Here is a 17,072-nt window from a genome sequence, read left to right as displayed (position 1 = left end):
CTGTCTTTTTAATGCCAAAGATGCAGAGACTCAAGGGAAAACGACTCCCTCACTCTTTCCTGTCTAAATCTATGTATTGAGGGCCAAAAAAAAAAAAAAAAAAAAAAATGGCCAAATGAGACGGGCAGCTGGGAAACAAGAAAACACTGGGTGATTTCCACCTTGGGCAACATAAAGAGCAAGGAAAGACCTCAAACTTACTGACGGGAAAAGAAAACTGAAGTTCCTACCAGAAAGGTCCAGAAGCAAAGCAGAAAACTCACAGTGGCTCTTTGAAAAATAAATCAGTTGCTTAAATAAGCAAAGCGTTCCAATGTCTGGATTTGCTCAGCTGGGTTCCTTATCAGCTGAACCGCTGAACCCTCTTGCTAACCCCCAGTCACTTTGCCTTTACCTCACTGATCTGTGTCCTTTAATGGCAATTTGAATATTTTCCCAGAGGGAAGGATAAATTAGGAGGTTGGGATTAACAGATACACACTACTGTGCATAAAATAGATGACCAACAAGGACTTACTGTATAACACAGGGAACTATGCTCCATGTCTTAAAATGGCCTATAATGGAAAAGAAACTTACAAAAGACCACAACTGAATCACTTTGCTATAACCCAAAACTAACACATTATTAAGCGACTATCCTTCAAAATAAATGTTTATTAATTGTTCCTGGAGGAGAGTTGCTTGACAGCGTTGTGTTCGTTCCTGCTACACAGCTAAGTGAATCAGCCAGATTAGCACACACACGTGTCCCCTCTTTCTTGGATTTCCTTCCCATTTAGGCCATCACAGAGCGCTGAGCAGAGATCCCTGTGCTGCCAGTTCTCATCAGTTACCTGCTTTAACCACAGTAGTGTTTCTATGTCAATCACAATCTCCCAATCCATCCCACACACACAAAATTTTTTTTAATTAAAAGGAAATTCTGCAAAATAAATAAAGAAGTCTCCCGCTTCGCCCAGGGCGGTGAAACATGCAGAGACTGGAGGTAAACAGGTTGGCTCTTCACACATGACAATTACAAAACCTAGAAGGAGAGCCTCCAGCCTACGATCACACGGTCTTCTGGTAGCTCCAGCCCCACCCTTAGCCCAACACGGGCAGAAGAGAAGGCAGCAGAGCATGGCCGAAGCACAGCTCCCTTCCCGCTTTGGCAAGAAGATAAGCCGTGCACACATCCCAGCATCTGTGCGCCACCAGCCTTGACTCCGTCCATCAAAGATGGCACCTCCCCCTCCACACACCTAAAGGACCTGTCTCGAACTACTGCTTATGCCCCAGATTTCAGCGACTATCCTGCCCAGGGCCAAGGGCTGAGAAAAACTCCAGCTTTATTAAGCAAGAGAGGAAAAGGATCTGTTCAGTTAAAAGGCATTTTGAGTACGTTTTTCTCTTGCTCATCGAAGGTGGAAATTCCTGAGAGGCAGAGATCCAGCCTTATGCTTTGCTTACATTCCCCACAGTACATGGGGCTGGGCCTACACCAAGTCCACCCTAAGTGTTCAGTGAACAGATGGCGGGCTCCCCCCGTGCCCCACGCTCGCCTTCTTCCAGCCCCTGGAGGCCGTGGAGGAAGAACCTACCTCACCATACTGGGCGCAGTAGGTCTCAGGCTTGGTCAGGCCACAGGTGGATGAAGCTCGGAGAAACCGGGTCCTCCCGATGAGCAGGTCCCCAACAGGTGGATAGCAGGCCCCGCGGGAACAGGCTTGCTGGGCACACAGGAGGCTGGGCAAGCCTGAAATCACAGAGGGCTCAGGGGGTGCTGGGGTGGAGCCTAAAGAGAGGGCAGTCTAGCCGGCCACCCCAGTGCCCCCCAAGGAAGCAGTCATCCATCAGCAAGGCTAGACCCTCTTCCTTGCCTTCATGCTCCGACCTACTGGTGGTGGGAATATTGCAATCCTGGTGCTGTTTGGTTCTTAAAAAGCTGATTTTATAGTCTGTAACTCTCAGCTTTAAAAAAGCAGAAACTGATCCTGAAATGTGGCATCCATATGTGGCTTTTAGAATTGAGCTGCGGACACACGCTTGCCCTCGCCTGTTAACGGAGCAGCGCTGGCTGCTGGCTGTCCGGGGGACACGGGGAGAGACCTGCCTTCTGTCTGCTCCTTTATCTCTGAAAGTCGCCCCGCCACACTTTGCAAATAACCAGCTGGTAAAGAATCCGCCTGCAACACAGGAGACCCCAGTTCTATTCCTGGGCCGGGAAGATCCCCTGGGGAAGGGATAGGCTACCCACTCCAGTATTCCTGGGCTTCCCTGGTGGCTCAGCTGGTAAAGAATTTGCCTGTAATGCGGGAGACCTGGGTTCAAGTCTCTGGGTTGGGAAGATCCCCTGGAGAAGGGAAAGGCTATCCACTCCAGTATTCTGGCCTGGAGAATTCCATGGACTGTAGAGTTCATGGAGATACAAAGAGTCGGCCATGACTGAGCGACTTTCACTTCACAGCTGCAGCTCCCTGAACATCGGGAACTCAAGGCATGATGGCTCTGGGACCAGGTTGAGAGTGAGAGGATGGAAAATAAATGCAGCACCAGAGCACTGGGGCTGCCACAGACCACCCTCAGGCAGGAAGAAGGCATTTGGGAGCCTTTTAAGAGTCTCATCTTCTTCAGAGGCCCCCAGGACAGAGAAACCTCATGGGCACCCCAGTAGATGAGTGTTCCAAACCCCAGGACCCCGGGTGATGGGTGACGTTCACACTTTGATAGACTGTCCTCCCACCCATGGCTGGTCCTCTCTCTGCTGTATGACAGGGCCCAGAAGGACGGGAAAGGATACTCACCAAAATACAGGAGAAGGAGCGGCCTCATCTTCAGTTGACGAGGCGATCCCCACTCAGGACCTCACCTAGGGCATAGCAAAGCAGCCTGGGTGAAGCCACGCAGACCCCTAGGTTGCACTGGCCCTTTGCTGTTTCTGGACTTGGGTTTTCTCAGAAGCCTTTACTCAGGGCCTCGGCCTAGGACACTTCTGAACAGCAGGCGCATCTGTAGCCAAAACCTGGAAGACTCCAGAGACCTGGGCCCCTGTCCCAGCTGGCATGTGACTCCCAGGCTGTCCTGGGAGAATGCCACTACCTCCTCCTGGACTCCAGCTCCCCCTTCTGAAACAGACGGGAGGGATCAACCCTGCCCTGCCCCCCATGGTCAGCAGAGCAAGTTGGGGAGCCAGAAAGGACTAGGCTCTTTGCAGGAGAAGTCTGTGGCCTCAGTGTCACCCTAGGAAAGAGGACTGGCCTTTCTCAGGCCCTGGCCCATCTACAGGCCCAATGGTGAGTGGCTCAAAGAGGCTGGTGGCCTGGAAGGGAGCCCTCTCCTGCTGTTGACATGGTCTCCAGTATCTCCCACGGCCACCCTGAGGGTGAGACTATGGTGCCCGCATCTCTGGGCTGAGCAGGTTGTGGAATGCAATGGGGAAAGAGAGGGAGGCCTGAAGTGTTTAAAAAGTGAGTGAGGAATTCATCTGAACTGGGAGCAACTCAAAATGTCTCCAGTGATGCACTGGGGCTGTACAGGAGGGCTGGGGGTTGGGAGGCCACAGAGCAGGGATTCTGAAGGAGGCTGGGGTGGGGCGTGATACTCGAAGGGTCATAGAGGCAGGGTGCTGCCCTGCTGAGGCAAGCCCCGCCCTGCTCATGGGGCGCCCACCTCTGCCTCGGATCAGATGCCCACTCAGCTCCAACAACAGCCACACATTCTTTTGGCCTGGATGGAGGGATGGGGGAGTCGGCAAGGCGGAGCAGGGAGGGACTGGGGACCCCCTGACATCTTTAAATCAAACATTGTGAGGCTTCAAACTCTTTCCCTCCAATCCCATATCAGAGCAGTCAGGGGCCCAGGGAAGAGACAGGTGGCCTGAGCTCACACAGCTAACTGTGGCCCAAGAGGAAGATCCATCATCTGGCTTCCTCCAGGGGCTGGAACCTCGCCCTCTCCCTGCCTGGAACTAGGCACTGTGAGCAGTTCTTAGAAGAGGCCAGCCTGCCCTCTCCTTCCTTCTTTGTGTCCAGCCCCAGCTCTGAACTTGCTCTCCTCTAAGTCACCGAGATGCTTATCAGATGGGAGAAAGCAATCCAAACAGCGGTAGACTCGACACCCAGACTTTGGATCCCAATGGGCTCAAGAACTGAAGCTCCCAGGAAGAGGAAGGAATCTGGACCTGCAGCCAGGCCCCAGACACCCAGGTACACAAGCCTGGGCCCACCCCGGCCCCCACGGGGCAGGTGAAGACAGGTAACAGACCTTGCTCCGTGCTGCCGCGGTTCTCTCTCCAGATCACCTCTCCGAGAAGCTCCCCTTGAATGTGGGGGTCTCCTCTCCTGGCTCCCAGTTTTTAAACAACGGCCTCACCTCTGGAGACTCCCCGGCTGGGCGTCGCCGGCTGCAGGGCGGGACTCAGGAATCTGGCCGCTGGCACACCCGTCTGCCGTCACAGCACCCCTACCCCCACCCCAGACAGGACCAGGCAGGTGGAGGCAGTCCGGAGGCCTCACGGCAAGATCGGCAGTGCCCACCTGCTTGCTGTGGGTGGGTGGGGGCTGCACCAGGGAAATGTGAGTGATCACAGGAGACCAGGATTCCTGGGGGCCGGTGGGGTGAGGGGGTGATGGCCACTTGCATTGTGACAGCCGCTGCGCTGGGTGCTTTCCCAAGGCTCATAGAGGTCAGCCTCTCCTAGGGTCCTGGGCCACCCTGGACAGAAGACCACGCAGAGAACAGAAGGATCAGGGCTTGCATATCGGCTATTACAGCTCCAGACCTGTCAGCGAGCTGGAAGGGGAGAAGACGCAAACATTGAGGACCCTGGAAAGCACCAGACCCCTCCCAAGGGAAAGCAAAAAAGTGGAAAACCCCTGCTTCTTGCGGGGGGGGGGGGGGTGGGGGATTAAAAGGCTATGGTTCATCAGGAAGGGGTCAGAGCCCAACCCACCCAAGAAAAGCTTAGGAGGAATCAACAGGCATGAACTCTAAATGTTTCCCCTCCGGCTCCCTCGCAGCCTTGGCAGGGAGCCCAAGGACAGGTAACTACCTGTGAGTCACGGCTCCCAGCTCAGGGAAAGGCTGCTCTCCCAGCCCTTCCTACTGGGCAAGAATGCCTGCCTGGAGGGCCAGAAAGCAGATCTGACCACAAGGGTGGGAAGGGAGGGCTGAGGCACAGCTGGACCGACTTCCCCTGGGCCCCCGCCAGGCCTGAGAACACAGCTGCCTTTGTGGGACGCTGGGCGGCTCCTGGCTCGGGGCTTTGGGCTGCGAGTGGCGGTAATGACAGTCACAGGGGCTGGTCTTGGAGGACATGCCTCCCCTCCACCAGGCGAGGGTCCGAGGGCTTTTAGAGCGATCCGGAAGGTCACCCAGTCCAGATCTTGGCTGCGCACAGCCTACAGGGGCATTGTTTGGACACAGTCACCTCCAAGTTTCTATTAAAGTAGATTCTACACAAGCTGGTCCAGCCTGTCAGCGTCTCCTAAGAGGGAACAGGAGGGTTGTGTCCAAGAAACTGGTTTGAGAACCCTTCAGGGCAAAATGGAGGATTTTGTGGATTAAATGGTAAACTGGGCATTTCTAACCCTCAGATTCTCATATAGCCCAAGAGGTTTTGATAGGCAGGAGAAATACTCCAAGTAGCAAATGGACAATAAGCAAAACGGACATTGCCGTACATGTTAGCGTCTTGACCCGTGTAAACATTCCAATAAAATCTGGCTTAACAAGCCAGGATCAGTACAAGAAGCGGGCCTTCCTGGGCCCTGCCTCTGCAGCAAGAACACACACACAGCCTACAGCCCCCACAGGGAAAGGTCACTGCTCACACCGCTGGGGCTTTAAGCCCACCCGCCCGGTCTCTTTCTCTCCACCCTGCCAACTCCTTGAATGCAGGGCTTCCGGGAAGCCTGGCCCCTCATGGAGGTCTGTCCTGTGCCCACCGCCAGGAAGAGGATGTGATGCAGAGCTCAGAACTCAGCAGAAGAGGCAGTTGCTGCCTTCCCAGATCCCCAGACAGGCGGGGCGAGCAGGCGGCAGGAGGCTGAGCCCTTTAAACGCCCCTCCTCCTCTCCCCTTGAGCGGCCAGGAGCCCAGGTAAATAGGTGTCTCAGACTTCACAGGCCGGGGCAGGTCCCAGTGCGGTTTGGCTTCACAAAGGGGAAAGCCAATTGCTCTGTGTGGGCCCCTACACCCCATTCTACATTCCCAGCCCAGTCCAGGACGTTGCTTTGGCAAACCCCAAGGAGGGCCCAGCCAGCCTCACCCCTCAGGAACGCTGAGCACTTCCCAGTGGGGATCTAGCCCCCAGCCCCCACCGGCCAGGACCGCAGGGCCCCAGGCACAGGCCTTGAACTTCAGAACTCAGTTTGTTCAGAGACAGGAAGTCTAATACAGAGGCAGAAGCAAGGGTAGGACCTGGCAAGGACTAAAGGCAAGCTGGGCACTGCTCTGACAGCCTCTTCTCCACATCCCCTTCCTCTCCTGCCACCCACCATCCTGCCCCAGAGCCCCCACCCTCAGCTCCCCAGAGCCTTGGCTTGTTAGAACCAATGCTCAGGAAAGGGGTTCCCCTTGACCCACACCCCCATTGCTCTCGCACTGATGTCTGTCCATCCAGCAATTCTGTTGCTCCCGCTTCCAAAGGCAGAGGGGGCTAACAGAATTAACCTGGTGGCTCAGACGGTAAAGAATCATCCTCCTGCAGTGCAGGAGACACGGGTTCAATCCCTGGGTCGGGAAGATCCCCTGACGAAGGAAATGGCACCCACTCCAGTATTCTTGCCTGAAAAATCCCATGGACCGAGGAGCCTGGAGGGCTGCAGTCCGTGGGGTCTCAAAGAGTCAGACGTGACTGAGAGACTAACGCACACACGCCCCCAGGTTACAGAAACGACACCGGGTCAGGGCAGGCAGGTCTCGCCCTCTGCCTGTTTGTCTGCCGTCCCTCACGACATCTCAGGAGTGGCCTGGGAAGCTGCCGTCTCCATCACCCATCTGACAGGCTCAAGCTGTGCACATTGCCAGGGAGATCAGCCAGGGTCTGATGAGTGAGAGAGAAAGGCATACGGAGCAAAGAATGGAGGGAAGGAGGGAGAAGAGAAGAGGCTGAGAAGGCAAGAGAACCTGGTCCAGGCTGTGAATGCTGAATCCCAGGTGTAAGAGGAAGGGACACTGGGTGACTCACGGCTCGGGCACCACCTGGACCCAGTGAGTCACGGCTGAGTCCTCGTCTGTGGGGCTGGGTGGGCTCCAGGAAGGGCCCTGCGGATCCGCCATGTGACTAAAGCTGGTGTGTCTACGCTCCAGCCGCAGCTGTTCGGCCACCCAGACAATCGGTCACTCCTCACGCACCAGAGAGAGGAGGTGGGGCTTTCTGAACTCAGGCTGGAGCCCAGCCTCGGGCGGACCCGGAGAAGGCAGAACAGGGCCCTGGGCTGCCATCGCGGGGTGACTCTCTTCCACAGAGTCCGTCTTCCTCCTCCCTCCCCTTCTCAGCCTGAACTGCGATCAGCCCAGGCCTGAGGTCTGGGAGAGACCCGGCAGCAGGCCGAAGTTAACCAGAGCTGACATCCTCTGGTGAGCTCACTGCGCCCCAGGCCCTGTTCTAAGCTCATAAATGTATCCCCACATTTCATACTCACCATGTCCCCATGAAGTGGACACTTATCATCCTTTCTTTGAAGATGAGGACAGTGAGGTACATCTTCAACAACTTGGCCCCAGCTAATAAGTGGTCATTGGAACCCAGACCAGTTTGCTCAGCACTCATGTTCTTCGCCACCATTATTCAGCCGCTCAGTCATGGCCGACTCTTTGCGACCCCCATGAACCACAGCACGCCAGGCTTCCCTGTCCTTCACCATCTCCTAGAGTTTGCTCAAACTCATGTCCATCACGTCAGTGATGCCATCCAACCATCTCATCCTCTGTCACCCCCTTCTCCCCCTCAATCTTTCCCAGCATCAGGGTCTTTTCCAGTGAGTTGGCGCTTTGCATCAGGTGGACAAAGTATTGGAGCTTCAACTTCTTAACCACTACTTAGAGTTTAAAGTGGCCTGAGCTCCCTGCTTCCACACTCGGTAAGCCTTGACCAGAGTCCACCAGACTCTGAACTTGATGTTTCCCAAACCTAATCAGGACCTGATATCTGAAAATTGTGCTTTTGGAGCACTAACGTGGACCGGAGACTCCTGGGGAAACACCGATGCTACAGAAACACCCAGAACACCCACCACAAGGTGCCTTCCTGTTTTTTTTTCCCATGCAGACAACATCTTCTGTGTGGGCACAGTTGGAGAAGGTGCTGGGCTCCAGCTGCCCCATCTCAGAGCCTCTGGCATTTACAGGCAGGGTCTCCCCCTCATGCCAACAGGAAGCTGCTCTGAGTGAGGACGTGAGTGCCCCACAGGGATGGGAGGACAGAGAAGGTGAGCAGACAAACAGCACAGATTGCTGACAAGATTAAACAAACAAGATGCAAAGTGAGGATCGGATAACACAACTCCCCTGTCGCCAGAGGAAGAGGAATCTGCCGGGGTCCAGCCCCGGTGGATCCAGGGAATTCGAAGGGTGGACGGAGTCGGCGAGGAAAACTTATTTATTTATTCATATAAGATTAGATTAGGAAGAAGTAGTGTAGTAAGAAAATTAAGTGGAGAGAAGAGGCTGATTAACTTGGGTTACGTGGAAAACCAATAAAGTTCCAGACAAGGAGCTTGCACCATCTATGTTAGGCCGCCGGAGCCCGTTTGAATATCGGAGAGTGCCCCGCCTTGGGCTCTCTCTCTTTTACGGATCTTAAAAGCCGGGACAAGTAAGTAGACATAGTGAGCCTCCACGTCCCAGATGGGAATTCAGCCTGAAATTAGAGTAAAGAGGAGACACGGGGGAAACCAGTCCAGCGACTGCCTCTCCTTCTATTGTCCTTCAAGGCCCTTTATACTTTTGATTATACATAGAGATCAATGGGTAATACAAAATTATGTAGCGTTCCCAGCCGAGACTCTTTCCGTATATCTTTTTGTATACAAAAGGTCTCAGGTGATTTACATTATCTTCTGGCCAAGAGGCTTGTTAACACTTTTGGCTCTCTTCCTTAATGAAAGTTAATTTTGTTTCCCCTGAAGTGTTTTTCTTTAATCTGCATCTCCTTAAAGCGTTAAAGTTACATCTCTATAGAACAAAGGTGCAGTGGGTTATAACAAAGAAGGTACTTAACTCAAAGTTAAGTTGCTAATACCAGGTCTACTACTTGTTTTTCTAATATACCAACTATATCTGAAAATAAAGGATATGAAAATTTAGCAGCAAGCATTGACTCAACAAATGAAACTTTTAATCAGTCCTATTCTAAAGATTTTGACTCCTCAGAAGCCCCTACATTCCTAGGATGTTTTAAGCTTCCTGTGTCTCCTGCGGTCAGGAGGCCTCAAACAATCACACACACAGCTGTACGAGTCCTGCAGGCAGGCTAGAAAGCCATCAGAGGGGTTTTTGGATTGAAACACTCTTTCAAATGCAGAAGACTAAAGCCCTGAATTGACTTTTTCCAGAGAATGTCAGAAGAGTGGAAAAGCAGGCAGATTCTTATTTTGGGGGCGGGGGGGGTGGATGCTCAGGAAATTCCAGGGGGAAAACCTGAGGTCTGATTAGCCTTGCCATAAGAGCTCTTGCCGCATGACCTTGTCACAGGTGGAATTCCGGGCAGGAATCCCCTCCTCTGAGGCCAGGGCCCCAGTTTCTTCCAGGTCCTATCTCCCACGTCCTAGGGTGCATTGCCAAATGTTGCCCCCTCCTGAGGGGTACAGCCCAGTGCAGCCGGCAGTGTGGTGGGGTCGAAGGCTGGCTCCTGGCTCCCCCGAGAAGAGGGAGGAATATCTCGGCATCTCTGCCACTTTTGCTGACCTCCCAAATTCCCGAGCTTTTCCCAGGTGGCGCTAGTGGTAAAGAACCCAAATGACAATGCAGGAGACACAGGAGACATGGGTTCCATCCCTCGGTTGGGAAGATCTGCCACTCCTACATTCTTGCCTGGAGAATCCCATGGACCGAGGAGCCTGGGGGGTACAGTCCATGGGGTCACAAAGAGTCAGACACGACTGAGTGACTCAGCACCCACGCCTCCTCCGACGGGCTGGCTCAGACCAAGGCCCCTCTCCACCCCCCACCGCCCCTCCCCCTACGGTCCAGTCATTGCCCTCCGTGAACTAGGTTCTCAGAACCTAAGTCCAACCTCTGTGCACTTTGGCCACAAATTTGCCATGTGGAGCTGGCCACGTGGCTGAGAGGAGAGAGGCGTATACCTGACGCGGGGAAGTGCAGCCACAGGTGAGGTCAGGACCCACTGGGCATGGCCAAGAGGGACCAGAGTCGGGGTACAGGGGAAACCAACCTCGGGAGATCGGCTCCCTGCGCTAGCGGAGGGGACTTTAAAATTCCAAACGGCGTCTCTAAAAGGACCACCGGGAAACAAACTCAGGTTCCTACTGCTCAGACTGGCGTTTGAGGGCTGAGTAAGGACAAGCGAGCCTCTTGCGGTTGGAGGGGGAGCGGGCACGGGTGTGTCTGGCTTCTTGCCTGGAATCAACCACACCTGAAGGCGTGGAATCAGCACCTCCCTTCAGTGCTTGTGGCCACATCGGGCGGGTCTCTGTATGGACTTGAACAGTTCCCGGACCCAACTCCACTTCTGCTTCTCAACAGAAGCACAGACTTGGGAGAACCCCGCTCTGGGCCTCAGTTTCATCCTTTGTAAATAGAAGTGTTGGATTTTACCAGTCCTCAATCCAGGCTGTCCTCAGAATTACTTGCAGAACTTACAAAATCATATACTTAGGCCAGGCCCCAGCCAGAGATTTAATGGGTGGGCAAAGGGGCAGGGACATTGACAGCGCTTTTAAAGCTCCCTCAAAGCCCCCTCCAGGCTTCCCCAGTGGTTCAGCAGTAAAGGATCTGCCTGCCAATGCAGGAGCCTCAGGAGACACAGGTTCGATTCCTAGGTCGGGAAGATCCCCTGAAGGAAGGCATGGCAATCCACTCCAGTATTCTTGCCTGGAGAATCCCATGGACAGAGGAGCCTAGCAGGCTACAGACTATAGGGTTGCAAAGAGTCAGACACGACTTAGCATGCTCGAAGCCCCCTCCAGCTTTAGGGTGCCCTGCTTTCGGGGCTGGTGGTTTAGGACAGCACTTGAAAGCCTAGAGTTGAAACTGAAAGAGATAAAGGTACAGGTCTTGGTTCTGCACTCACCAGCTGTGTGACTCTGCACAGCCAACGCTACTTGCATCCAATGGGACCAATAACAGTCCACCTCACGGATCCTTGTAAAGATCAAAGGGAACGATGCATACAGGACTCTCAGCAAAGTACCTGGCTGGCTGTGTGCTCTATCAAAGTCTGTCCCCACGTGTGCGTCACACACACAGGTGTTGGGGTATGAGCAGCAGTCTTCGCAGCAGCTTGTAACAAAAAGCAAACCCCATTCCATCCAGATGTCTGACAGCTCACTTATCAGACAGTGGGTCAACCAGGAGGCCTCAGGTCCCCCATTCCACTCTGTTCCCCGGGTGAAGGAAAATTCTCGAGGAGCAATGATCTGGACCCCAAGGGAAGAGAGGCCACTCAGGGGGCCAAATGAGCTAAGTTCCTTGAGAGCAAGGTGACACTTCCGGCCTTCCTAAACAGGGAAAGACACGGGGTGGGGTGTTTACAAACAGAGGGCAGAAGAGCAAGCTGGAGCATAACCAACATTGCTTTATGGCCTTCAAGAGTTAATAAAACCAGAGTCCAACACCTGATAAAGAGAGGCATCAAAGCTGGTCTGGACCGCAGCTTGTCACTTATGTCGGGGCAGTTGCCCAGCAAGTCTGAGGGCGACAGAGGAAAGGCGCATTCTCTCCCTGGAGCCTCTGCTCGCTGCTGCTGTTGCTTAGTTGCTAAGTCATGTCCGACTCTTCTGTGACCTCAGGGACTGTAGCCCACCAGGCTCTGCTACCCATGGGCTTTCCCAGGCAAGAATACCGGAGTGGGTGGCCACTTCCTTCTCCAGAGGATCTTCTAGACCCAGGGATCAAATCTGTGGCCCCTGCGGCTCCTGCACTGACCGGCAGTTTCTTTACCATTGAGCAGCCTGAGAAGCCCATATGTACAATGGGATATTACTCAGCTATAAAAAAAGGAATGAAATATTGCCACGCGCAGCAGCATGAATGCACTTAGAGATTATCACACCAAGTAAGGTCAGTCAGACAGAGAAAGACAAATACATAACACTCATACATGGAATCTGAAAAATAGTACAAAGGAACTTGCTTACAGAATAGAAACAGATCCAGACATAGAAAACAAACTTACGGTTACCACAGGGGAAGGAGGGGAAGGGATAATTTGAGAATATGGGATTAACAGATGCACACTCCTATATATAAAAAAGAAAAACAACAAGCATTTACTGTACAGTGAAGGGAACTAGACTCAGTATCTTGTGATAAACTATCATGCAAAAGAGTCAAAAAAAGAATATGTGTGTGTGTGTGTATATATATGTGTGTGTGTGAGACACAATATCGTAAATCAACTATAATTCAATATTTAAAAAGAAAAAGGAAAAGTACAGAGAGGACAGGGAGGGAATATCCAAAATGCTAACATTTCTCATCTCTTTATAGTCCTCTGATGCTCTCATCTTCCACAATAAGGCTATTTTACTAGAACAATCAGTAGAAAATAAAGTGAAATCTTTCAGGAGAAGGAGAGAGAATTTGTCCACCTACAACTGATTCATCTTTCCTCTCTCTGCTCCCTCCTTTGCCCTGAACTTTGTCCACTAAACCCACAGACTGCCCCAGTGATTTACAAGTTTTCTACATCTTTGTATATTTCATAACATGTGGTTTCCCCCTCTTAGGAAGTGTTGCTTCTTGAGGTTGTTAGATTTACTTCAAGAAAGCACTTAACACAGTTCCTTAGTAAATGTGTGAGAAAATAAGGCATCACTCTAAACATCACATCTACAATAGCTCATTTAAGCATCACAGCAGACTTTTAGGGTGGTTGTTTGAAGGATTTATTATTATTCCCTTTTTTATAGCCTCAGCATTATTTGGTAGCTTGTTCAAGGTTTCCAAGTGCAATTGACTAAATATGAATCCCCAGAAATTCATATGTTAAAACTCTAACTCCAATGTGATGGTATTAGGAGGCAAGGATGTTGGGAAATAATTAGGTTTACATCAGGTCGTGAAGGTGGAATCCTCATAGCAGGATGAGTGCCCTTACAAGAAGAGGGAGAGACACCAGGGTCTGTCTCCATCAAGGGAGAATACAGCCAGAAGGCAGTCCTCTGCAAGCCAGGAAGCCAGTTCTCACCAGGAACCCACTCTGCTGGCACCTTGATCTTGGACTTCTAGCCTCCAGAGCTGTGAAAATGAATACCATGTTGCTTAAGCCACCTATTGTGGTATTTTGTTAGAGCAGCCTGAAGTGATAAACACACAGAACTAGTGTTTTAGCCAATATGGGCTTCCCTGGTGGCCCAGACAGTGAAGAATCTGCCTGTAATACAGGAGACCCAGGTTCGATCCCTGGATCAGGAAGACCTCTGGGAGAAGGGAATGGCTACCCACTCCAGTATTCTTGCCTGGAGAATCCCATGGACAGAGGAACCTGGCAGGCTATAGTCTATGAGGTCACTGCAGTAATAAACTAACTGCAAAATCTCAGCAGCTTAACACAACCGACAAATGTTTATTTGCTGCTTGCACAGAGTACAATGCAAGGAACAGCGAGAGGAGGGGGCCTCTGCTCCACAGGTTCCCAGGGACAGCTGCCATCTCGTATCCGCAGCAGCCAGGACACGTGGTCTTTACGGCCTCGGCAACAAGGCTACATGGCACCGAGGAACTCTCTCCAGTTACCCCAGGCTTCACAGTCATGCTGCTTAGGACCTACTGGGCAGAGCTACTCCCAGGCCTCCTAAGAGATCTTCCTACATGTCCACAGGGTGAAAAGGAAATAGGACTTACTGGCTACATAGCATTGTCCAACACAACCAGTCTGTGGTGGAACCAGAACCCAACAGCAGATCCTTAAGTTCCCCAAATCCCTGCTCTTTCCACTACAATGTTTGGCTTCCCAAAACTGATAGAATTTGCTTTACATTTAAAAAAAAGGAATTTTCATGACAGAATAATTTATAGACTGTGACTCCTCAAGAAAACTGGTAGGGAAAATAGCCACAGTGAATGCTCTAGATTTGCAAAACCAGTCACGTATGAATGTGAAAGTCAGACCCTGAAGAAGGCTGAGTGCTGGAGAATTTATGCTCTTGTATTGTGATGTTGGAGAAGACTCTTGAGAGTCCCTTGGACTGCAAGGAGAACCAACCAGTCCATCCTAAAGGAAATCAGTCCTGAATATTCACTGGAAGGACTGATGCTGAAGCTGAAACTCCAATACTTTGGCCACCTGATGTGAAGAGCTGACTCACTGGAAAAGACCCTGATGCTGGGAAAGATTGAAGGCAGGAGGAGAAGGGGACGACAGAGGATGAGATGGTTGGATAGCATCACCGACTCGATGGACATGAGTTTGAGCAAGCTCTGGGAGATGGTGAAGGTCAGGGAGAAGCCTGGCGTGCTGCAGTCCACGGGGTCGCAGAGTCAGACACGACTCAGTGACTGAACAAAGCATCACAAGATGGCCTCATAGAAAAACCTTAAGCACAGGCAGTGACATCTCTACAAGTTGTACCCACAGTGTAAATATCTTTGAGACATTAACATCACTCCAGAGTCTAAGGGAAAATCCACTGGGGATGCAAATCTTCAAGGAGAAGATTCTGATATGCTATTAACCAACCATCCTAGTCCATCCTCACATTAGCCCTGAGTTTCACTTCCCAGGACACCCTTCAGTTACAGAAAAATGCTCGGTCACCTGGTTGTACATTGATACTTTTTCTCCCTGACAGCTTCTCAAGGCATGATCTCAAGTGGCTCAGTCATCTCTGCATGAAAATGCACAGTGATCTGAGAAAGTACAGTTGGCCCTACAAGAAAAACCCGGGTGGAAATAGCACGTGAGAATAAAACTCTCCCACAGGAAAGGGCTCGGGAAGCTCCTCTCTGGATGTTGGCTCACTTCAGCAAAGTGGTCCTCTTCGAGGAGCTGGGGGAGAAAAGACTATGACTCTGCTTCTACTGCTGCGCCCTGATGTGCAGGAGGCTTTTCCCAGCCAAACATCAAGGATTCATCCTGAGTCTATAGATGCATCAACACCTCCATCTTTTTCAAGTCAAATACCATTAAAACCATTCAAGTCTGGTGTCATCTTGAATTCGTGCTATTTCTTGACAAGCATGTACACACAAACGCACACACACAGAAGCACATACAGGCCTTTGCACTTTTTCCTACTGCATTTTGTTTTGTGAGTTTTGGCTTAGCGCTCCATTTGCAAACTTGGATTTGGTAAGCACTTTGACCTATCCACGCTCCACCATCTCCAGGTTAAAGTCCAGAGTCCACAGTCAGGCTCTCAGAATTCTGCTGAAGAAAAGCTGCCTTTTTGGCCCTAATTCACACAGCCCTGCTTTACACAAGTGCTCTGATCCAGCCATTTCATTCCCTTGACTACTCTTAGGCTTGATTCTTCTGGCTCTGACTGTCTATATTGCCCTTCCCACCTCTTGTGTACTTGGCCAAACCCTAAATCCAAGATTCAGATTAGATTCTGGTTAGGTGGTGGCTTCTCTGCTATTTTCTGTAAATTCTTCCCAAACTCCAGTAGCAGACCTTACAGATACAATTCAATTAACAACCAGTTCTAATCTGTCTTGTAAATCCCTTCTTTCTCATATTTACATACTTAAGGCTATTCAACATTTATTTACTTTGTGATTTGCTCCCAATTCTGCGTTGCAAACTCCTTAAGGAGAAGGGCAAACCTTGGCCACTCTTTCTGTCTGCTGAGTTATGCGCACCCATTGTGTGCACATGGTTAAAGGCTCAACAAACGTACACTTATGTATTAGTGGGCTTCCCAGGTGGCACTAGGTAAAGAAATTACCTGCTAACGCAGGAGACATAAGAGTTTTGATCCCTGGGTTGGGAAGATCCCCTGGAGGAGGCCATGGCAACCCATTCCAGTATTCTTGCCTGGAGAATCTCATGGACAGAGGAGCCTGGCGGGCTACAGTCCGTAGGCTCGCAAAGAATCGGACATGACTGAAGCAACTTAGCACTATGTACTAGTATGAATCCTTGATGCAAGGAAAAACCTACCAGAGCGTGTTTGAAGAATATGATGTCATGAATATCATCCTATAACTCCCTCTCAAGACAACATAGATAGAAAATCATCCAGAAAAAGAAAAACCTTTTTTATCCCCTTAAGAATTAGGACCTGAGAAAATTCATGAGGAGTCGATCCACTGATCAGCAGACTTTCACAGCTGTGCTTCCTTCCCCGTCCTCCATGGCTGGTACCTGGGGACAGAATGGCCAGGAGTCAAATCGGAAGTAGATTCGGTGTTTGGAATTGAAATATTTCTGGAGTTGAGCCATGGATCCAGGTCCTCAAGACATCCGAGCTTTAAGAAGCCTGCTGCTAAGTCACTTCATTCGTGTCCAACTCTGTGCGACCCCACAGACAGCAGCCCACCAGGCTCCCCCATCCCTGGGATTCTCCCTCCAGGGAAGAACACTGGAGTGGGTTGCCATTTCCTTCTCCAATGCATGAAAGTGAAAAGTGAAAGTGAAAGTGAAGTCATGTCCAACTCTTCACAACCCCATGGACTGCAGCCTACCAGGCTCCTCCATCCATGGGATTTTCCAGGCAAGAGTACTGGAGTGGGTCTCCATTGCCTTCTCCATTAAGAAGCCTGAGAGGTAACGAACGGGGTAAATATGGGTCCAAGGGAGGGGAGGGCACAAAGGGAGGGAAGGTCTTGGGAAGTAAGAACTAAACACGATTCAAGGGTTCTTGGTCACTTCCAGAGTCAAGGGACACGTGTAGCAGAAGGTCTGTCAGCCCCTGCCTGTCCTTCCGCTAGGAGTTTCAGGCCTACCTCAACCCTTGGCTGAT

General features: G+C 51.3%; 1 protein-coding gene across 10 annotated transcripts in view; it reads right to left on the bottom strand.

Annotated features, from left to right (window-relative positions):
* The window catches only part of LAMB3 (laminin subunit beta 3), a 191,557-nt gene that overhangs the window by 38,001 nt on the left and 136,484 nt on the right, over positions 1-17,072 (bottom strand). For 2 of the 10 annotated variants that reach the window (XM_042229256.1, XM_042229259.2), the window contains exons 2-5: positions 16,392-16,474; positions 4,518-4,773; positions 2,787-2,851; positions 1,584-1,738 (exon numbers count right to left, since the gene is read on the bottom strand). In XM_042229256.1, the coding sequence (XP_042085190.1) occupies positions 1,584-1,738; positions 2,787-2,814 (183 nt within the window). In that variant the 5' untranslated portion in view covers positions 2,815-2,851; positions 4,518-4,773; positions 16,392-16,474. Of the gene's footprint in view, positions 1-1,583; positions 1,739-2,786; positions 2,852-4,245; positions 4,309-4,353; positions 4,401-4,517; positions 4,774-16,391; positions 16,475-17,072 lie in introns of those variants that run through there. The other 8 variants (XM_042229257.1, XM_042229258.2, XM_042229262.1 and 5 more) reach the window with 6 other exon arrangements.

The sequence above is a fragment of the Ovis aries genome, chromosome 12, assembly GCF_016772045.2.
Source record: "Ovis aries strain OAR_USU_Benz2616 breed Rambouillet chromosome 12, ARS-UI_Ramb_v3.0, whole genome shotgun sequence".
NCBI classification, from domain to species: Eukaryota; Metazoa; Chordata; class Mammalia; order Artiodactyla; family Bovidae; genus Ovis; species Ovis aries.
The sequence above is the reverse complement of the archived record's forward strand: the minus strand, read 5'-3'. Positions and strand labels throughout refer to the sequence as shown.